The 23,862-nt window shown below is 42.7% G+C and overlaps 1 protein-coding gene across 1 annotated transcript in view; it reads right to left on the reverse strand.

Moving 5' to 3' along the window:
* Positions 1-23,862, reverse strand: part of EFHB (EF-hand domain family member B) — a 58,052-nt gene that overhangs the window by 28,434 nt on the left and 5,756 nt on the right. Inside the window, 4 exon segments of the mRNA XM_021678800.1 lie at positions 1,447-1,557; positions 3,546-3,726; positions 4,432-4,575; positions 5,137-5,199. Coding sequence (XP_021534475.1) covers positions 1,447-1,557; positions 3,546-3,726; positions 4,432-4,575; positions 5,137-5,199 — 499 coding nt within the window.

Raw genomic sequence — 23,862 nt, forward strand, 5'->3', positions numbered from 1 at the left:
ACCTGAGCGGAAGACAGATGCTTAACGACTGAGCCACCCAGGCGCCCAATTCTGTGCCTTTTCAAGAGACCACTGAGGCTTCCTTAAAAATCAGCAAAGGAAGGTAATGTCAATCATTTTATAGTCCATTAGGCTCTACTAAAAATAAAAAAAATCTACACTCATTTTCCTCCAACTGCTCAATGCATATATCTAATTACAGGTTGTTTATATATATATATAGTTTGAAAAAAATTAAAAGGCATTGGATTTTATTGCACAAGACATGCTAAGCCTTTTCAAAAAATGCATAAAATATTTTCACGAAAGAGGGAGAGAGGGGAGGAGGAATAAGGGAAGGGAGGACTGGAGGGAGGAGAGAAAGAAAAGGAGGGAGAGAGCCAGGGAGGTAGACGGGGTACCAGTAACCAGTGACACAGTAAGGGTAAGCAGCAGTAGTATGAATAGAGGGCAGAGATAATCTCAGGACTGGATGTGTTCAAGTGTAGGGGAAGCAGCAGAGACTGGCCATGAAAGAAGAGAATGACAGATTCTAGACAGTAGAGCAATGGGCATAGGAAAGAGGCCCAGCTATGAGCAGAATTAGGAGGAAGAACACAAAGAGGACCTACGGTGTGAGGGGATGGAGAGGGAGGAGAAAAAGTGAAGAAATAAGAGAAAGCAAGGATGAGAGGGACCTTGCGTTACAGTAAAGGGCAAGTCTTGCTTCTAGCTAATGAGGATTGAGTTCATGAATCAATCATACACAATCCACTGGCTTTCTCAGAACATATATCAGTGTCTAATTCCCGGTCTTCTATTACATCAAGAGTCCACTTAGCATCAACATGTCAACAATTAAGTTGTATTCCGCAGCACTGTAAACATCTAATGCCTTTTAGTTGTGCTAGAGAATAGTTCTGGTAATATGCTACATTAGACAAAATCACATCATAATAATAGTAATTGAGCCCCTACTATGTTCCAGGCACTATGAAAGCATTTTGCAGGCACTCACCTAATCCTCATAATATTATTATCCCCATTTAAGAGATTAGACTAGATGATGGTAAGATAAATAAAATATCTGAAGCCTAAAGACAGTAAATGGACAAGCAAGGACTTGAACCTATTCTATTTGATTCAAAAATTGTGTACTGACCATTACCCAACCTTAGTACTTAGAATAATCCTAACATCTGAATAAGAGCAGTATTTTTTAAGCCTAAAACTAACATGCAACCTTTCTTAGATGTTTTCCCTATTAATAATACATACATTTCTACATCTTATATACAAAATGCCTAAGTATATGTGTTCCTAGCTATCAGGGTTTATGATCTTATGAATAATAAGTTATTATTTACTGATCACTTATTATATGCCAGGCATTTAACTTTATGCACATAATCTCCTTTATTCCTCTTCACAAATCCTCAGATATATTTTGCACAGGAAGACACTTACCCACACAATAATCGTTGTGAGAAACAATATACAGATCATGTCCTTCCTTTCCTTCCTTAAATACTTCTTCATAGGGTTTTGGTGGATTCACTACATCTCTAGCAGATGATTCTAAAGGAAGAATTAAAGAAATCAGTTTTAAGGTAACTTTCATCTATATAACATATTTAAATCGACTAGAACAGATGACAAATGAGGTATGCCAATGACATAAATTACATGGGCCCTCAGAGAACACAAATGAAGATTTAGCAAGAAAGAGGACACCACCTATGCGTTACTGTCCTAGGGACCCGCACTTGACCTGGCTCACTCCCTAGAATTCTGAAGAATACCAGAACTCTGTATTGATTAACTATTTAGGTTGTCCTGAGCTGTATTCCAAGCCTGTATAAATTTCTGATTCTGAGATACTCAGGACAATTTTGATTTCAGTTTGCTCCAGGCTTCCCAAGATGTTCTAAGCAAATTTGAATCACAAGTCAATTTCAGAAACCCTGATGCCCTGTGGGGGTAGACTAGGTGACATCTGTAGACTGAAGCATACACCCTAAGTCTGTTTTGATCTGAATATCCATCTTCAAAGTAGCCAAAATTGCCAAGGAAAATCACTGGAATCAGGAAGAAATTCTTCCTACTGATCCCAAACCTAGAGCAATAAGATGTTTGTTTAATAGCTGCTTTCCCATGACTGGTGGGCCCCAGTTTTATATACAGTGAATTATTTTGTTTTTATTGTTTGTGTAATGATTTTTAAATATAATTCCATTCATAATTTCGTTCTTCTCTTCCTAACAACATAGATTCAGTGTTTTCTTTTGGACTTCTGCCAAGAATTGCAGTCTGTAAACAAATAGTTAAGAATACCAGAAAGTAGGTCAACTCAAAATAATCCTGTAAAGCAGTACTTTTTGTCTGACATATGAACTATTATACCTACGAATAGACAAATACATGTCTTGGAACATTCTTTCTATTATATATTTAAATGAGGTATACCTTGACAGAACTTTCATATTAAATTGTCTAATCCTAGATAGCAGTTATGATATAATTACTGCAATGCTGTAATGCCATGTCTACATAAATACAATTTTAAAATCCTATTATAAAGTAAAAAGATACATCATCTGCCCTAAACTACATTTTTTCAAGTTTCAAACTTTAACTGATTTTAACTTTAGATCGGATATGATCAAGTTGTAGACTTGGCAGATTTTGCATCCCAAGAGAGAGGCATAATTTATTTCCAGAGTGGGTGTTACTATGTTAAGGAACATAATCTAATGGCCCTTTTGGTGAAAAAAAAAAAAAAGATAAGGTTCCTGAGGTAGAGCCTTAATGGGCGCAGAAAAACAAAGAGAACCAAATTTCTTTGCAGGATAAAGAAAAATGGAAGTTGAGGTCTCCTGCGGTAAGACCCCTGGAGAGAGAGGGTAAGAGACATGAAAACGAGAGGAGGAGATAAATGTGAAGCAGGTGGAAGGAAAAGAAGCCTGGAACTTCAGAAGAAATAGTGGCCTGTGACCAATTCCATTATAAGTTGTTGTTTGTTAGAAGATGCACTCTACTCCCTAAGTTCTGCTTTACATGCTGCCTGCCTTTGGCATATGCGGGTAGACATTGTGGATCTGCACGGATGGAGTGCAGTACACAGCATTTGCCAAACTTATTTGTTCCATGGTCTGCTTCATAAAGAGTTAAGAGTTATGAACACATCAGAAGCATTGGTGGAAATAAAACACACAAATGCATGTCCAGGGAGAAGGGATTGAGGACTTCATAGCAGGCTCCACTATCAACTTTCTTGAGCCTCTCTCCTGTCTTTATACCATTCTCTACTATACTCACTGAATCTGCTTCCAAAAGCTGAATTTTTACTGCCTTGGTACACATAAACTCTGAGGATTCTGGGTCTGAGAGTCATTTTCTTGCCATGATCCCATCTTTCATTCTGAATCAAAATTTATACCACCACTAAATGCCATGTCAACAAAATATTTATATTTAATCCCATTTTCTAAGAAGACATTTCTTTTCCTTTTTTTTTTTTTTTAGAAGACATTTCACCAACCAACTCCCCAACACTTTTTTATTACCTCTGATGACTGTTGTCCCAAATGTCGTATTGAGTACATCCAGGCCTTTAGGTAATCCTGGCGTTTGATCATGAGATTTTCCTAGTGGTGCCCATTGATTGCTAAAATATACTGACTGCTTTTTATCTTTAATTTTCTGTTGAAATGTTGTTATAGGCTCTGGGTTGATCAATACCTTTGCCTAAAGAAATCATATAAAGCACAGATGTAACAACAACAACAAAAAGCAAAAATCTGAAAACTGAAACTAATCAATAGCTGGAGAAAAGATAATATGATTGTGGAAAAACATTTCATTATCCTTGCCTTTGCTCATCTCTTCAAATGAACTGTCAGCACTGGAGCTATGAAGCTGAAACACTCCTACATGAACCTTCACTGAGGCTCTAAGGTTTATAAGAAGAGAGCCCTGGTTACTTGACGCAGATTCTAGAAAAGTGGGAATGACAAGTATAAGAACCATGTGATTGCCACCAGCTCTCTCCAGAGGTATAAATCAGGTCTTCAGAATCTAGATAGCCCAATCAACACAGGTAACATTCAGCCCACTCCCCCAAATTCTATACAAGCACTCTGCTGTGCCTTGAGGTGATATCACCCAGCCTTCATACTCTCGGCTCTCTAACAAAGCCTGACAGCATTTCTATTTACTCTGAGAAAATGAAGTGCAACTTGGCTTTTATTATCTGAGGTGAAAATATGTAGATTGTGGCTCAGACCATTAATTTCTCTACAGTCTCTTGGCTGTTGCCGCTTGGATTTTTTTCACTACTCAAGAGTTAAGAGTGGGAAGGAAATTGGAACTGATGATTTCATTAATACCTCATTCATGCATTTTCACCTTAGTAAGTTAATAATGCACAGAGAAAAAAGGAAAAGAAGTTACCGGTATCGAAATTTTAGATCTTATTCCATGTGTCAAATAAGGAGCGATTGGGGGATCATTTGCTCTGCCATAAAATACTCTTTCAGCTCCAGCAGGTGGATATCTATAGTTGAAAAATTTTTTTGCCTCAGGTGGAGTAATTAGCTACAGTGAGACAAAAAATAGAATTATTAAGTACAGTTTTGAAAATATTAGCAGATTAATCTATCCCAATCAGTGAACACCATTGCATGAGTGTAGTAAGTACATGGGGAACTACAGACCCAAATAATGAAACTTCCTAAAATGTGTTTTATAGAAATAAATGTCATATTTTAGAAGTTATATTTAGAAAACAACCAGGAAGTACCCAGGTTAGAAAGCATACCATATATGACTATTCTCTATAGAAATAAAAGGTATCTCCAATCATTTTTGTAGAGCTAGAAATTGTAAGCCTGGAGTTTTCACTTCCTTGAACAAAATAAATAGAAGGCCTCAAAATATACTAAAGAATCAAAATTGACCACATTAAGTTTACACAACTCTCTTAAGGAATGTCAAGAGTTGTCTATCTTAGGCTTACAAAAATGCATATTGATGGGGGGGAGGCAGATGTCAAAACACATGTCCAATGTTAAAATGTCACAATTAAACGGAGCTGTTTTCTGAAATAAATAAATACATACATACATACATACATACATACATATTGAAAATGCTCACCCTAGGAAGTTTTTCAGTCAAACAGGTTGCAACTCTGTGTCCAATAGGAATAACTTTCCCTGCCTAAGGGGGAAAAAAACCAAATAGTTGGTCATTGTCAGGATAGAGGGGAGCATTTTGAAGAATGGCATTTATTTCGAATTTGGCCTATGCTTCTAATGCTACAAAGTTACTTTCAACAATTTAACACAGTTAAGAAAAAAACCCAATACAGTAAATCTAAAATAATCCTGATTTATAATATAAATAGTAAATGCTAAATATATATAAGTATACCTTTTTTACAGTGCTAGCATTGTCAGTGATTCCATCCAGTTATGGGATCTCCGTGACATGCTGAGGGAGTCAACTTTCAGAAATAATTTAATATCAGTTGTACTATATCATCAATACAATGGGAGTATGGCTGCATTCAAGCTAAACTCAAGATAAAGTGTTAAGTACTTCTGAGTATGTGTGTGGCATGTTTGCATATGGGTGTATTTTCACCAACACCCTAACTTTTCATATATGAAAATATGTCACTTCTGGCCAAGCTCCTTCAGTGAATGGCCCCAATGCACTTGGTTTCCTTCACTTAATTCTAACTCGGGTCTTATCTGTCCTTCCTTTGCCCAAGGAAAAGATTACAATTATTCCCAGCGATACACTTTTTATCTATTTCTCCTTTGTCATTTCAAGGCAGCTGATAGTTATTTCTGCAAAGCAAAATTTCTCTTTTAAAAAAAATTCTTTTTTTGAGGCACCTGGGTGGCTCAGTTGTTAAGCATCTGCCTTCAGCTTGGGTCATGATTCCAGGCTCCTGGGATTGAGCCCCGCATCCGGCTCCCTGCTCCTTGGGAAGCCTGCTTCTCCCTCTCCCACTCCCCCTGCTTGTGATCCCTCTCTCGCTGTGTCTCTGTCAAATAAATAAATAAAATCTTTAAGAGAGCAGGAGCAGGGGAACAGAGTTAGAGGGAGAAGCAGGCTCAAACCATATATAATGGAATATTACTCAGCCACCAAAAAGAATGAAATCTTGCCATTTGCAACAATGTGGATAGAACTAGAGGGTATTATGCTAAGTGAAATAAGTCAGAGAAGGACAAAACCATATGATTTCAGTCATGTGGAATTTAAGAAACAGAACAAATAAAAACATAGGGGAAGGGAAGGAAAGATAAAATAAGATGAAAATTAAGAGGGAGGCAAACCATAAGTGATGCTGAACTCTAGGATACAAACTGAGGGTTGCTGAAGGGGAAGGGATAATTGGGTGATGGGCATTAAGGAGGGCACTTGATGGAATGAGCGAGCACTGGGTATTACATGCAACTGATGAATCACTAAATTCTACCCCTGAAACTAATAAAACAGTATATGTTAACTAAATTGAATTTAAATAAAGAATTTTTTTAAACCCTGAGAGCCAAACAAAAAAATAAAATAGGGCGCCTGGGTGACTCAGTTGGTTAAGTGTCTGCCTTCGGCTTGGGTCATGATCCCAGGGTCCTGGGATTGAGTCCCGTGTCAGGGTCCCTGCTCCACAGGGAGTCTGCTTCTCCCTCTGCCCCTCCTCCCACTCACTCTCTCAATCTCTCTCTCAAATAAAAAAATATAAAATCTTGAAATAAATAAAATAATTTAAAAAATTAAAAACTGAGAGGGGAAAACAACCTTCCCATCATGAGTGTTCTGGGTCTTTGGAGGAGCATGGAGGAATCAGGATGAAGAAAGGCAGTGAGGCTGACAGTTGGGTGGAGGGATGAATGTGTAGATGCTGGCAGGAGTATGGATAGATTAAATAAATGGATGGCCTGGATAAAAATATAGACACATGAGGTGGCTGGGTGGTACAGTCAGTTAAGTGTCCAACTCTTGGTTTGGGCTCAGGTGGTGATCTCAGGGTCATGAAACTGAGCCCCATGTTGGGCTCTGCACTCAGCTCGGAGTCAGCTTAAGATTCTCTCTCCCAGGGCGCCTGGGTGGCTCAGTTGTTAAGCCTCTGCCTTCGGCTCAGGTCATGATCCCAGGGTCCTGGGATCAAGCCCCGCACCAGGCTCCCTGCTCAGCGGGAAGCCTGCATCTCCCTCTCCCACTTCCCCTGCTTATGTTCACAGACTCTCTCTGTGTCTCTCTCTGTCAAATAAATAAATAAAATCTTTAAAAATATATATATATTCCCTCTCCCTCTTCCTTTGCTCCTCCCCCCACCCTGTGTGCACTCCCTCTCTAAAATAAATAAATCTTTTAAAAATATATAAATAGACACATGGATATAGATGGGGTTGTGAAAGATTTATATTATGTTAAGTGTTGAGTGAAGAATTCCTCTTAGGGAGAGAACCATCAAGGTTTAAGAAAGTATCTTGATAACATCTCTGGGTATAAAAGAGGAAACCCACAGACAGGATTAGACAGAATTTAACTGCTTTGCTAAAAAATAGGAAAAAATATGAACTATTGATGGGCTAGACTAAGGAAGGAAGGATTAGAGGAAACAATAGATAACACTGAGGAGAAGGTGGGAGGAGGAAAAGATCTTGCAGAAAGTGAGATGCCAGGAGGCACAAGACAAGAAATCAGCCAATGAGAAGCAGTCCAGCTTTAATGCCACATCTTAAGTAAATTTTACTCACACTGTTACGGAACCTGGACTGATCGCCCAATGGAAGAACCAAGCGGCATTCAGAGATCTTGGAGGATAGGAGGTTTATTTACTCCGGTGGGCTCAAAGGAGAGTGGTCTCCAAAGGTCTGAGCCCCGAGCACAAACAAAGGGGGCAATTTATACACTTCTACTTCCACATACTTGGCACTTTTGGTGCGTGCTCGAAGCGGGGCAGGGAGAAGAACCCGGATGAGCCCCAGGGCAAGGATTGGGACTCACTGGCTCGGTTGGCCATCTTAGGACACAGATTTTCCTTATCATTCCCCCCTTTGATGCCCCTTTAAACACCTAGTTTAGAGGGCATCATTTTCATCTCAGAAGTGATAGGAGGGGGCCAACAAGGGGGGCGAACCAAGGGAAACATTGTGAGAGGGTATCCCACCAAGTTGTCCACTGGAGTGATTCCCACCGGGGATGTACTCATTCTCCATATGCGTGGGGCATCGCTCCCGGGGAGGACTGAAAGATCAGCTAAGAGACTGACAAGCATGCATGATTGATCATGCCAGGTGATGCAGATGTATACACCTTGATCACAAGCCAGAAAAGTGTTGTTAGGTGCACAGAGCCGACTGTGGCCCATGACGGGAGAGGAAGAGTTGCCATACAGCGGCACCGGAGCCAGAAAGGGATAATCTGTGGTCCCCGCTGCTGAGGTGGGAGGTGACACGGTAGACTGGTTGAGGATGACACCTAGGTATTGGATGGGACTGGGCTTCCTACAGATCCAGCAGTCAGACACTAGGGGTGGATTTGAGTGGTTAAGTGCTTGGTGGGAGGCGTCAATCATACCTAACAGTTGCGCTATAGATGCTTGCTGTGTGTGGATGGGGGACCCAGGGATATGCCAGGGCAAGTTATCTTCTGCTTGACTCTGAGGGTTGACTGCAAGGCTTGGGGCAAACACGGACTTAATCATAAACTTGGCCATGGGGTCGGTGCCTATAAAGTGATACTGGCCCAACAGGAGAGTGATTCCTGTGGCCCACAATGAGCCACTGTTTCAATTGGGTTCTAGGACTGAGAGTGTGAGCGGTATACAGTGATTGTTAGGGCAAGAGGATGGGGTGGCACTGCGTGACAAGGAAATCCGGATGTCACTGCACTGTTAGAGGCTCCACCACCCATTGGACCATTGTTTCATTCCTGGCCAAGTTGCCACCCAGGACTCGCATCCCCAGGCTTGTGAGCAGAGCTGGGGGCAGGTGTTTGGCTGTTGAGGTGTAGGGCCCCTACAGATGTAGATATCTACCAGCCGGTAACCTGAGTGAGGGCCATGGTAGGAACACCATCTATGAGGTTCCCAGGAGGTATCAAGAAGCTGGCATTCAACAAAACGGAGGTCAAACTTTGGTGTGTGCCCATCCCAGGTGGAAGAAGTCAGTGGGGGCGCTGGTGTGGGATTGAGGGGGATAAACTGGAAAGTCCATTTGCCAGTAATGGTGATACAAGAGTTTGCCCCCCTTGCCTGGCCAAGCAAGCTAGAGGCAGTGAGGAGGAACAGCACACCAGGTAGCAGAAGACCAGGACTGACTGGGGCCAGGAAAACCATGGTGAAATGCACCCAGGAGTAGACAGCAGAGGGCCAGTAAAAGTGGGATCTATGACCTTAGGTAGAGGGAGCCATCATGGCTAACCCATCAGCAGATGAAACCTGTGGACAAGTAAATGCAGTAATACACCCAAGGGACACACAATAAGCAATGACAATAGTAAGCCTCTGGGGGAAAGTCCTGGCATCATCCACCATCCCTTTTCGGTCAGGGTGGCCCCCTCAGCCATGGCCTATTCCTTTTCTTTTTTAGTGTAACTGGGTGGAGGGACTTCTTCCGGGGGTGTAAGGGCCATGGTGAGGGAAGGGGCTCTGTCTATGTCCTCACTGGCTGCAGTCTTGGCTGCCTCATCTGCCAGATAATTTCCCCACACTATGGGGTCATCTCCTTTCTGGTGTCCCTTACAGTGCAGGATTGCTACTTCCTTTGGAAGCCAGATGGCTTCGAGGATTCTCAGTATCTCCTCCTTGTTCTTGATAGCTTTTCCTGCTGCAGTTGGGAGGCCCCTTTCCTTGTAGATGGCTCCATGTATATATATGTACAGTAGCAAAGGCGTACAGAGAGTCAGTATAGACGTTGACTCGCTTGTCTTCACTGAGGGTGACGGCTCGGACTAAGGCATATAATTCAGCCCACTGGGCTGACCATCCAGCTGGTAATGCCTTAGCTTCTAGGACTTCAGTGGTTGTGGTTACAGCATAACCCACTTTCCGGGCACCCTCTTGTAGGTACTGTTTCGAGGGTGACCCACAGGTTTTCACAGAGGAGCCCTTGGTATTGTGCTAGACAAGAGTTGGAAAGGAAGCGGTGTCCCTGTGCATTCATGAGGGACACAACTGCATGAGGGACCTTGACGTTAAGTTCTTGCCCCAGGGTAAGTTTGTCCACCTCCTTGATGAGTAGGACTGTGGCTGCCAGCGCCCTGAGGCACGGTGGCCATCCCGCTGCCAAGGGGTCCAGCTTCTTTGACAGGTAAGCAACTGGCTATTGCCAGGATCCAACAGTCTGGGTGAGTACCCCGAGTGTTATTTTTTCCTTTTCATGCACAAAGAGATTGAAGGGTTTTTCTACATCTCGTAGGCCCAGGGCTGGAGCCTGCCCCCAGGGTGGTCTGTATCTCTGTGAAAGCGGCTTCTGCTTCCTCAGTCCAGGCAGGGGTTTCTCAATCTGGTCCCCCTAAGAGATCATAAAGGGGTCTTGCTATTGCCGAGAACCCAGGGACCCAGATGCGGCAGAATCCTGCAGGCCCCAGGAATTCTTTTAGGCCCCTTTTTGTCTGGGGCTGTGGCAGGGAGATGATGACCCTTTTCCTCTCTGGCCCTAGTTCTCTTTTCCCTTGGGTGAGGAAGAAACCAAGGTATTGAACCTGTTGTTGGCAGATTTGTGCCTTCTTCCATGAGACTCGGTATCTCGAGTCTGACAGGAGCTGTAGGAGGGCCTTTGTGCCTTTTGTGCAGTCTTCTTGTGTGTCACTGGTGAGGAGGAGGTCATCCACCTACTGGAGGAGGGTGCATCGTGTGGCCTTTCTTAGGAAGCTGGCGAGGTCCACGGCCAGTGCTTCCCCAAAGAGGGTTGGTGAGTTTTTAAACCCCTGCGGGAGGCGCGTCCAAGTCAGTTGCATCTGGCACCCTGTATTAGGTTCAGACTATTCAAAGGCAAACAGTGGCTGGCTCTGGGGAGCTGAGCAGAGGCAGAAGAAGGCATCCTTCAAATCTGGGCAAGTGAACCATCTGGCTGACTCTGGGATTTGGCTGAAGAGGGTGTATGGATTTGGGACCACTGGGTGCAGAGAGATGATCACCTTGTTGATGGCCCACAGGTCTTGAACTGGTTGGTATCCCCCTCCTGGCCTCTTGACTGGCAGGAGTGGCAATCAGGCTGATAAAGGAATTCATGTTGGACCCTGTGGCCCCTGAGTTCGCACTAGCAAGCCTGGCAAAAGGGCTGTTATATTGCCCACGTCCTGGTGGCTCCAAGGATGGTCACAGTCCTTTTGCTGAAAGGGGTCACTGGTGAGGTGACAATAGAGTGCTCAGCCCCAGTATCAACCATAAAATCACTGGTTGCCCCCGCCACCTTCATTCTGACCGTGGGCTCATGGGGGCCAAGGAGGAAAGAGCCTGGTCCGCCTCAGTCTGAGTCCATTCCCACAAGGCCTATGAGGTCCTCCTCTTGGGGTTCTTCCTTGTAGTGGCTGGGCTTTTGAGCCTTTCCCCAGTTGGGACACTCGTTTTTCCAATGCCCTTTCTCTTTAGAGTAGGCACATTGATCCCTTGCCAAGGGGGTTCTGGGCTTCCCCCTTTCAGTGGTTGGGGTCTCCCTGTCTTTGTGTTGTCCTTTTCTTTCAGGGTGGTGGCGAGGAGGCTGACTTTCTTTTTCATCTTTTTGTTAGCTTCCTGTTCGGCTGCGACCTCCCTGTTCATGTAGACCTTACTGGCAATCTCTATTAGCTGGGTGATGTTCATCCCGGCGAAACCCTCTAGTTTCTGAAGTTTTTTTTTCTGATGTCTGGGGCGGCTGAGCCACAAAGGAGGTGTTTACCATCTGTTGGCTTTCCTGTGCCTCGGGGTCAAATGAAGTGTGTATCCTGTAGGCTTCACATAGTCTTTCATAGACTCGGGGGACTCCCCTGGTGGTTGAGTTACCGAGGATACCTTAGTCATGTTCACGGGTTTCTTAGCTCCTGCCCGGGTTCCCCAGAGGAGGGCCTCCTGGTACCGGTGGATGTGGGCCTGTCCCTTGGTTGTGGTGAAGTCCCATGCTGGGCGCTCTTCAGGTGCGGCCGTATTAGCCCAGGCAGCAGGGTCAATGACTCCCGCTGGTGCATGCTCTTTCAGGTAATGCCGGGCAACTTTCATTATTCTCTTCCTTTCCTCTTGTGTTAAACAGGGTGCGGAGTAACTGTTGGCAGTCTTCCCAGGTTGGCCGATGAGTCTGAAAAAGGGATTCTACGAGGTCTACCATGGCCTGTGGTTTCTCAGAGTAGGATGGGGTGTTCTGTTTCCAGTTGAGGAGTTGGTGGTGGAAAAGGGCTGATAATACATCATGGAACAGCAGGGTTGGACCATCCCATCTTCATCATGCCTCTCGTGTTCCCACGTCTCTCCTACCGGCATTTGGAGGGCACTTGCGCCCAGCCCGGGGCACAGCCTGGTTGCTGGTCCTGGAGAAAGTGGATCCTTTGGGCCTGGGGGTGCCAGTGGATCCTCTGGGCCTGGGGGTGCCTGTGAAACTGATGCCGGTGGAGTGTCTGGAGCTGAAGGGCCAGGTGTAGATGGTCTTGGGGGTATGTATGGTGGGGGCAGGATCAGTTCATCCTTGGGATCTCCAGCTAGGATTTGTGGAGACTGGGGCTTTTGCTGATTTTCTTTAGGTCACTTGGATGAGGTGATTAAGACCCTGGCCTGTCCCCCCTATTGCAAGCCAATCGCACCCAGGGGGGAAGGGTCTGAGCAATTCCTAGTCAGGAGTCAATGTACGGAGACTGGTCAGGGTTTCCTGGTTCTCCTGTTACAACTCGCCATACTCAACGAATCATTGGGACATCCAGTGTCCCTTCTGAAGGCCACCTGACATCAAAGATGGGCCATTCCAATTCAAATAGGGTTCTCAACTTGCCAGTGTTCGTCCTGACTCCATAGTCTCCCAAAAACCCCTTCTTGAAATTTTTGATCATGGTCTCTAGAACCTTAGTTTACTCTGCCCTGACCCCATGGTGATGTCCCGTGCGATGGTACAGAGACAGACAAGGGGGCTGCCTCCTGAGGTGAGGAAACCAATCAGATGCCCGTCTGGCCATGTCCCGAAGGAGCTTAGGTGAGGCTTAGCCATAGCAGTCTCAGCGTTGTGACTTACGATCAGAAACTATACCGATGCCACCATAGACAGTATGCCATTCACCATGGAATTGCAGACGGGACCACTCAGACTCTGTAGGCTCCTGGGGACCTTAAGGGTGCCTGCCCATGGAGTCACAGAATCAGTCTGCTTGAGCAAGCCAGGTCGACTGCACATTCACTCACACATTCACACTCCAGAAGTTATTACATTCCCTCCCTGGGAATCCCTACCTGTGAGACCTCTAAGAGGTCTCTGGGAGGTGATCAGGCTCCCCTTCCACCCCGGTGGGCCTGTCTGGGTCCTGGAGCCCCAGGCCTTACTGGAATCTGATGTCAGGACCAGGTCCTCACCTGCCAAGTCTCCTCGAGTCTGGCGGGAACAGCAGAGCGCGCGACCTTCTGTCACTGCCCCACCGTTGCCCTAAACCGGTGGCAACAATGGGCCAGTGTGGTTGGGTTTCCTGGTCAGGGAACCAAATGTTACAGAACCTGGACTGATCGCCCAATGGAAGAACCAAGCAGCACTCAGAGATCTTGGAGGATAGGAGGTTTATTTACTCTGGCGGGCTCAGAAGAGAGTGGTCCCCAAAGGTCTGAGCCCCGAGCACAAAGAGGGCAATTTATACACTTCTACTTCCACATACTTGGCACTTTGGGCGCGTGCGCAAAGCAGGGCAGGGAGAAGAACCTGGATGAGCCCTGGGGCAAGGACTGGGACTCTCTCGCTGGCTCAGTCGGCCATCTTAGGACACAGATTTTCCTTAGCAATACAACTACATTATGGGAAAAAAACTTTGTGTAAAAAAGGAAAGGGACTGTGTTGTAAAGTGGGCTAAAGCAGAGTACAGAAAAGGGAGGAGAGATACAAGTGATTTTTAAATCAGCTAAAAATTGTAAGAAATCTCAGAGATATCAAGGAACATAAAGTCTCTCCTGCTATGCCTGTTGTGGGAGCTCCAGGCATTCTTTTAAATATCCAAAGGAAAGATGGCCTCATTAGGCCGAAGAACATGGGAATACTCAGGCAGCTGCTTATGTGGGTGATAGATAGAAGGAAGAATGGATTAATTGATGGATCAATCAGTCCATGGCCTGATAGATAATTCTATTTGGCCTTCACCAGCTTCCCTTCCAAGTGTTTGACAGTAGATATTCTAGGTTTTCATCACTGTAAACATTTTTTGGACATAAATGCCCTTGGTAATCCTCATAGAGTTGCCCACATGAAAAGCAATTTGACTACAAATCAGTAGCTGTGAGTAGGTTGATGTCCTCATGCCATTTGACTGGGGACACAGAAATGGAAGCCATTATGTCTGATTTCTATCTACAGTGTCATAATATGTCTGACAAGTCTCCCCCACCCCACCTCAGTCATGTCTTTTTACTTCAGTTGTTCTCAAGGATACCTGTTCACCGATTTGAGGTATGAAGGGTAGCAAAATAAGGATTATTGTGAGCTGATTATTCTAAGAAACAGCAGATGAGAAAGAAGTGCTGAAAATAAGAGTAGAAGTTACCCTTCATATTTACATTTTAGAAAGGAAATCATTTGTAAAGAAAGGTGTCTAACTCTTGAACCATGAGAGATGATGGACTCTGAAAAACAAACTGAGGGTTCTAGAGGGGAGGGGGGGTGGGAGGATGGGTTAGCCTGGTGGTGGGTATTGAGGAGGGCACATTCTGCATGGAGCACTGGGTGTTATGCACAAACAATGAATCATGGAACACTACATCTAAAACTAATGTAATGTAGGGGATTAACATAAAAAAAAAAAAAGAAAGAAAGAAAGGTGTCTAACTCTCCGTACCAGGAAGAAAAAGATGACTCTAAGTCTCCAATCTTATCAGTGGAGAAGAAATGACTTAAATCTGCATAACAAACTTTACCCTTGTTTACCATGTTTTTCCTGGCAACCTCCCATAACTCACTTCCCTTTGCCCCAACATCTTTCTTTTGTCTTTAAATTAAGATGGTATTTAAGGAGGTGGCTTGGGCTATCTTGGGAATTATATCCCATATGCATGAAGTATATATATTTAAAAACTTCTGTTTGTTTTTCTCTAGCTCATCTGTCTTTTTTTCTTAAGATTTTATTTATTTATTTGAGAGAATGAGAGAGAGAGAGACAGACCACAAGAGGGGGGAGCAGGAGAGGGAGAAGCAGACTCCCCACTGAGCAGGGAGCCCAATGCAGGACTCAATCCCGGGACTCCAGGATCGTGACCTGAGCCAAAGGCAGTCACTTAACCAACTGACCCACCCAGGTGCCCTCTAGCTCATCTGTCTTTTATGACAGAAGGTCTCAGCCACAAACTCAGAAAGGTAAAGAGAAAATTATTTTTCCTCCCCTATAGTTTCTCCACCGAGCCCCACACGCAAATATGTTTTTTTTTCTTCATAGCCTACATTTTGAATCTGGCTATCCCAAACATACTCTCCAAGTTTGGTGAAAATTTGTTGTGTCATTTTTCATGTGGTCCACTAAGAGGCAAACAGTGAAATTGTATTTTATTTATATAGACATAAATTAAGCACACTATTTTAAATAGGCAGATAGTTAAATAAATTATGGTATCATCAAATGATATACTATTATAGAATCACTTAAAATGATGTATATAAATAATTTTGAATAGTATAAAAATGTTCATGACATAATGGGAATTAAAACAACGATGTAAATTTGCATCATACAAATACACAGAAATCACATCTCTGTATGCAGCAGTACACACAGAACACATAGACAAAAAGTTGCTAGTTGTGATTCTATTTGAGAGGTGAGATTACAAGTGACTTATTTTCTTCTTTATACGGTTCTCAATATTTTATTACCATGTATTGCTCTTTTATAAAGCAAAAGAAAGCAATAAAATGTTACCAAAAAGTCTATAATCAACATCAACTAGAAGAAAAACAGCAGCAAGAGCACTAGAAACTAAAAATGATAATCAAGTACATCCAGACCCAAGACAGAGTTTAGGAGAAGCTTTCATGGCCACCTTGAGTTCTACTTCTGAACTCTAAAAGGTAGTCTAGGGTGATCCTAATGACCTCCCTAACCTGAGAAGGAGAACAATGATCTTCCTGGAGACTTTCTGTTGCCACAGGGGGTATCAGGATCCAGCCAAGAAATGCAAACAAACATTAAGTGTAACCCTATCCCCTAACAAGCCATAAAACACACTCTCTAGTACTGTGAACTCCTAGCAGGGACCTCTTCTTGCACCACCAGGGATGGGTAAACCTCCTTAGCACTGTTTCCCAAACTTTAGTCCCATGAACACTTACAGTCAATGGATATATTTTTTTAAATTCTGCTGGCAAAAACTTGGGAAATGTTGGATTATTAATGTACATTTTAAATCTCAAAAGGAAGGATCATTTAGTGATTTCCCGTTATTTGACCATGAGGTTTTATTTATATGTGACACTAAACTAACCTTGCATGAAAAGCCATATAGGAAACCCCAGCTGGAGTTTCATTTTTCTCAGTGTTTCTACTACTGGCCTCATTTATAAAAATTAAAGTCATATTTTCCAAGGTTGGCAAGCAAAGAAAAATCTCCATATAGGTAAGACAATGAGTTTTTGATAACATAAATCTTGTCCTCTTTCTCTTAAAGATTTCTTTCCAACTACTCTCTCTCAACCACAGATTGATTTTAGAAGAAGTGCTACACCCTTAATTCTTGGGTTCAAACTTACATTAATGCCCCACAATATAACTAAGGCCAGCCTGGAATAAACACTTTAATAATTACTAATAGATTCTTCTTTTTTTTTTTTAAGATTTTTTATTTATTATTTGAGAGAGAGAATGAGAGAGAGAGCATGAGAGGGGGGAGGGTCAGAGGGAGAAGCAGGCTCCCTGCCGAGCAGGGAGCCCGATGTGGGACTCGATCCCGGGACTCCAGGATCATGACCTGAGCCGAAGGCAGTCGCTTAACCAACTGAGCCACCCAGGAGCCCTTAAGATTTTTTTTTAAGACATCCTTTTTTTTCTTTTTTTAAAAGATTTTATTTATTCATTTGACAGAGAAAGATACAGCGAGAGAGGGAACACAAGCAGGGGGAGTGGGAGAGGGAGAAGCAGGCTTCCCGCTGAGCAGGGAGCCCAATGTAGGGCTCAATCCCAAGACCCTGGGATCATGACTTGAGCCAAAGGCAGACACCCAATGACTGAGCCACCCAGGTGCCCTACTAGTAGATTTTTCTAAGGAGAGAGAGAGAGGAAGATAAAGTCTCAAACCCAGGGAAGAAAAAAGAAAACAAACTGTTTTACAAAATATATTCATCTACATCTTTGGGGTTCCTGCAGCAAGGACTCCCTACCTGATTTATCACTCACCTCCATATAGTATTGTTTTGGCACCTATCACCCAGAAGGATGAGCCCATGCACCCCCAAGTTCAAGTCAAACATTTATACATGATACAGATACAGGAAGGATGCCATCTTGTCTGGCTCAAAAGCGTTAGAAGAATGAATGCCTGTTGTTATTTTCTTTCTTTCTCTTTTTCCAAATTAACTTTTGTCTAAGTAATACATGTTCTTTGTTCAAAAATCAAAGGGTTGTAATAAAAAACAGCATTTCCCTGACCCATCTGTACCTAGTCCTACTTTCTAGAGCCAACTGTCTTCTATACTTTCAGCCATTTCTTCTGATATTTATCTTCATATTTCTAAACCCTTATACTGCTATATATTGATTACTTTTAGACGATATTGCTACCCCTTTATGGTGAAGAAGGTTGTAGCTCTCTTACACCACCACTACTTCCCCTCGCTTATCCTCAATATGGGTACATCACACTTTCTGATAAAGCCAATGGTGTTTATGTTATCATAACTGTTCACTGTTGAACCAAGAAGGTATATTATATATCATATTATATTATACCATGTTATATTAGTTTTTCCTAATCATTGCCCTTGCGTTTGCTTTGTTTTTTAATCTGTCTACTTCTAAATTTTTCCAAATGCTCCAACTGATATGTCAAATTTCTAGAGTGTTTTTGTTTGTTTTTAATAAACTCTCTCCTATAACCCTTCCTCCTCCTGCTTTAATCTTAGCTGGTTGCTTTTAGGTCTGGTGCAGAGCTCTTGTCCTGGGAATTTTTCCTTTGCCATTCTTCAGAGCTAGATTGCCCATTCCCTAAATCCCAACTATTCCTCCTTTGGGCTTATACCCCCATTTCACTGAAGTAAATTCTTTAGTCATTTCCCAAGAAAGAATGCATAAAAAGCCAACTTCTGATTCTTTGCATCTATTAAAAAAAAAAACAACAGGCTCAAAATGGAGCCACTTCTGCTTAGCCCCATGTCAGCAAACTAGGACTTGATGCCTAACCTAATTGCAGTCTCAGCCATTCCCAGGAATGGAATTTTAAATCAATCAGTCTGGAATTTCCTGATCAACACTACTGAGGTCATCTGCTTGATAGACCCCACCCTTTCGCAAAGAAAGGTGACCTTGCCTGTAATAATCCTGTCTCTTTATTAATGACTTCCTTGTCCCCACCCCCTTCTGCTTATAAAAACCTTCCATTTTGTACAGCTCCTCGGAGCTCTCTTCCACTTAGTAAAGGGGATGCTGATTGATTCATGGATTATTGAAAAAAGCCCGTTAGATCTTCAAATTTACTCAACTGAATTTTTTTTAACAGATTCCTGAAAATATCTTTATCCTATCCTTGTATTTGGTTAGTAGTCTGGTTAGGTATAAAATACAAAGTAGCAAAACATTTCCTCAATTTTGAAGGCATTATGCCAAAGTCCCTTAAGAGGTGGTCTGGGGGGCACCTGGGTGGCTCGGTCAATTGTGTCTGCCTTCGGCTTAGGATCAGGTCATGATCCTAGGGTCCTGGGATCAAGCCCCGGGTCAGGCTCCCTGCTCAGCGGGGAGCCTGCTTCTCCGTCTCCCACTCCCCCTGCTTGTGTTTCCTCTCTCGCTGTGTCTCTCTCTGTCAAGTAAATAAATAAAATCTTAAAAAAAAAAAAATTGATCCTCCATTCCCTTAAAGTCTCTTGCAAACAGAAAAGTGAAAGAGCCCCAATATATCCCACAGCTATTATGTAGATTCTCAGTTTTTTATTTTTAAAAAATATTTTATTTATTTATTTGACGGGGGGAGGGAGGGAGCACACAAGCAGGGGGTGTGGCAGGCAGAGGAAGAAGCAGACTCCCTGCAAAGCAGGGAGCCCGATGTGGGGCTCGATCCCAGGACCCTGGGATCATGACCTGAGCTGAAGGCAGACACTTAACTGACTGAGCCACCCAGGCATCCCGAGGTGGCCTTGCTATTTAGAAGTCTAATGCAGTTCTGAATTTTGTTCCATTATATGTGACTTTTTTCCCCTTTGGAAGTATTTAGAATCATCTCTATATCCCTAGTTTTCAGAAATTTCACAATGATCCATGATAAGGGTCTTCTTCCCTTCAGTTGGAATTAACTCCTTGCAATCTTGATTTGTATCCTAAATTCAGAGAAATTTTGCTGTATTTCTTTGATAATTTTCTCTACTTCATTTAATCTAGTCTCTCTTTCTGGACCTACTTTTAATCAAATGTATCTGAATATTTCTAATCTTTGTTTTAATGTCTGGGAAATGTCTTTGATTTCGTCTTCCTGATTTCATTGAATTTTTAGACTATATTTAGTTCTGAAAAGTTCTGTCCTTTTAAAAGTTGCCATCTTGTTTTATGGATGCAACATCTTTTATCTCTCAAGTAATCTTTTCTGTTTACATTTTCCTCTGTTCCCTCTGTGTTTGTGTGTTTACTTTTAGCTTGTTTTGGCCCCTTGCTTTCAAGCTGGAGTCTGATCATTATGTTAAAAAGTTGGGCACTACAAAGATGATTAGTAGCTCAGTGTGTGTGTTGCAGAACTTGTTGAATCTTGGGTTTTCCTATAAGGTGATCAGATGATGAGGCAGCCTTTATTTTGGTGGAATCCCCAGTATCATTTTTTTTCCTCTAGACTATTCAGAATTTTCAGAGAATAGTAATAATGGTAATAATAGTTGACAATTACAGAGCACATAGCAATGTGCTGGACATTGTTCTAAGTGTTTTGTATGTATTAATTCATTTAGTACTCAGTGATTTCCACAAAGGAGGTGTTACCACCATCTCCGTTGTGAGCAGAATGAGGCAGAGAGAGGCTGAGTGGCAGAATTACACTGCTTAATATACTGGCAGACCCAAGTAGGCTGGCGTTCAAATCTCTACTCTTACTTATGATCCTCCACTGCTTCTATTCATGGCCTACTAGTGAGAGGGCTGGATTTCTTCCTACTGCTGGCCCTCCAGGGGTCTATTGGGAGAGGAAGCTAGGGAAACCGCATTACAGAAAGTACACTTTTACTTATTAATGTCCCATTTTCAGCATGGAACTATATCCTTTACTTATCTTGGCCTTGGCATCTTTGACTATAAAAACTGCTTTGGGAAAATAAATCTACAGATTTGGTGAAAGGGAGTATCTGCTGGTGCAGAGAGGTAGGGAGTCAGGGTAGCATAGGATGGAAAAGTGGAACTAGAAACCCAACTGTGCTGAATATGAACTTTCAACTGATCTTTTGATTTTCAGATCCAAGCTTTGCTATGCTTTCTTTCAAGGGCTGAGCTTCTCGGGGATTATTCCAAGCACACTAGATCATATATGGTGGAAATTACCACCTGATTTCCCTCAAATTTCATTTTCTTGGGGTGCCTGGGTGGTTCAGTTGGTTAAGCGACTGCCTTTGGCTCAGGTCATGATCCTGGGGTCCCAGGATCGAGTCCCACATTGGGCTCCCTGATCAGCGGAGAGTCTGCTTCTCCCTCTGACCCTCCCCCATCTCGTGCTCTCTCTCTCTCATTTTCTCTCTCTCTCAAATAAATAAAATCTTTTTAAAAAAATTTCATTTTCTTCTGTGCTGCAAAATCAGTTGCCAGGTCTCCATTTCCTCTTTTCTAAAGTTTATTGAAATTTCTTAACTGTTGTCTCTCTTCTCTATTTCACTTTTCCTTATGGTTTATTATCTTTAAAAAAAAAACTTTAACAGGCATCAAAAATCAGAAAATTAGCATTGATATAATATTAGTATCTAATTTAAGGACACTATTCAAATGTCACCAGTTGCTCCAATATTGTCTTTTATAACAAAAGGAATAAACCCAAGATCACAGTGTGATTGTTTGGTTCCTCTGAGCAGCAGGTACCATGCATAGACATATAAGAGATTTATTAGGGAAAACACCTGTGAAAGATAACGGCGGGGGAGGAGTGAGTAGGGAGAAATTTCAGAGTCTGGCTCATTGGAGTCTGCTCAGGATTCTCTCTCCCCCTCTCCCTCTGTCCCTCTCCCAGCTCACACGCTCATGAACACACACACTCACTCTCTTTTTCTCTCTCAAATAAATAAATAAATAAAATCTTGAAGAAGAAGAAAAAGAAGGAGAGGAGGAGGAAGAGCTTCAGGCTACCTCACACTTCTGAGAAAATTTTGGCCAGGCCAATGAGACTAAGTTTCCCATTAAAGAAATCCCGTTGGGTGAGAAGAGTCCAGTCCTAGGATCCCTGCCATGCTCAATCACTGGGAGCATCAACGCTGCAATAGCTTCGTGGAGGCAGCAGGAGGAGGCTGTCAGTCGTCGTGCTCCCACAGCAGGTCCTCTTGAAGGGACATAGGAGCCACGCACCTCCATAGCCACCACACCTGCATAGCATTTAGTTGTCACGTCTCTTTTGTCTCCGTCAGTTAGGAACAGCTCCTAATATTTCCTTGTCTTTCATGACCCTGACATTTTTTGAAGACAGGCCAGTTATTTTATAAAATGTCTCTCAGTTTAGGTTACTAGTGTTTTCTTATGATTAAAGTTATACATTTTTGTCAGGGATATCACAGAAACAATGCTGTGTTCTTCTGTCAGGGAGGACACACTGTTAATCTGTCCTATTCCTGATAATGTTAACTTTAGTCACTAAATGAAGGCAATGTCTGCTCGGTTTCTCTTCTGTAAAGTTATTTTTCCTTTGTAATTAATTATTCTATGTAAATATCTAGTTCCTCACCAAACTTTCACCTACTGTTTATTTTTTTTAAAGATTTTATTTATTTATTTGACAGAGAGAGACACAGCGAGAGAGGGAACACAAGCAGCGGGAGTGGGAGAGGGAGAAGCAGGCTTCCCGCGGAGCAGGGAGCCCGATGTGGGGCTCGATCCCAGGACCCTGGGATCATGACCTGAGCCGAAGGCAGACACTTAATGACTGAGCCACCCAGGTGCCCCTCACCTACTGTTTAATATTCATTGATGATTCTTGCCAAAATCATCACAACTATGATGACAGCCAAGTGGTGACTTCCTAATTCCATCATTCCATCCATATTTATTAATTGCCGTTATACTACAAGGAAGCTTTCTTTTCTTGCTATTTATTCAATAATTCATGTATTTACATCAGTCTGGGATCATGGATGTCTATTTTACTCAATGGCAATTTTGAATTATTCTATGCCCCAAATATAATAGTTTGGTCCACTAATAGCTTTTTCAAGCTTACTTCTGTGCCCCTTTGACACATCTGCATTATTCTTTGAGAATTTTCTTAGTTTTGGCTCTTAAAGGCATTCCAAATTCATATTTTAGTGCACCAACCCTAGAGTCAGCCATTCCTCCAGAGTCCTGATTCCTTTTAATACAGAATGGTATTCAAAAATCAAGATCTGGTTTTGGTGTGCTCATTGCTACCAGATAAACATTGCTTCTAGGTCCTCTCAGAGGACAGAGGTAAGAAATGTATGTATGTATACACACACCCACATACTAGCATCTGTATCAACTTTATAATAACTGTTTTGTTAAATACACATAGATACATAGATATGGATTTGGACATGGACATAGATATACATACCATGAGTTTCCACCAATACCTCCAATTACAATCCAATACAACAGGATTCCTTCTATCCTTCTCCTTTTCATATTGGTAACTTTTTTCTCTATCAGTGAGAAACCTGGCTCCAATTGTCCTCAATATATCCACTTATCTTCTCAGGCCCTCTGTATGTAACCACATTCCCAACTGCACTGACCACCTCCTCGCTCAGCCACCCCCTTTCTCAGTTCCTAATCACACCAGTCCAGCCTCATTTGGCCACCTCCTCAGTCAGTCCACACTATTACAGCTTTCAGAGACCATCTCATGTGATTGGTTCCCAAGATTCAAGTCAACTCAGGAAGGTTGATACAGGACATTTTTAACTACTGAAGACCCACTGACCCATAATCATCATGTCACCTTCCTCTCGCCAAACTCAGTGTGGGCTAGCATAATGGTCCCATCTCTCCCACTGGGCCTTGGTCAAGATCACTCTGTTTTACCCATAGATATCCTTAATTCTGAATATCTTGGAGAAAAAGTTAGGAGTGATAACATCAATTTCTTTCTGCTCAGAAGGCCCTGAACCCATTATGCAAATGAAATCACCCACTTCTCAGAATTCTGCAGACATTTGTTCTTTGCGAATTCTGACAAAATAAACATTTCCCCAAATAGCAATGAGGTACTCTTAGTGAATGGGAAAAAATAAGGTACCCCCATTACATGACATTTATCATATTATAAAATCATGTGTCGATTGGTCTCAGGTCTATAGACTTTAAGTTCCTTGAAAGCAGGCATCT

The sequence above is a fragment of the Neomonachus schauinslandi genome, chromosome 1, assembly GCF_002201575.2.
Source record: "Neomonachus schauinslandi chromosome 1, ASM220157v2, whole genome shotgun sequence".
Taxonomy (NCBI): domain Eukaryota; kingdom Metazoa; phylum Chordata; class Mammalia; order Carnivora; family Phocidae; genus Neomonachus; species Neomonachus schauinslandi.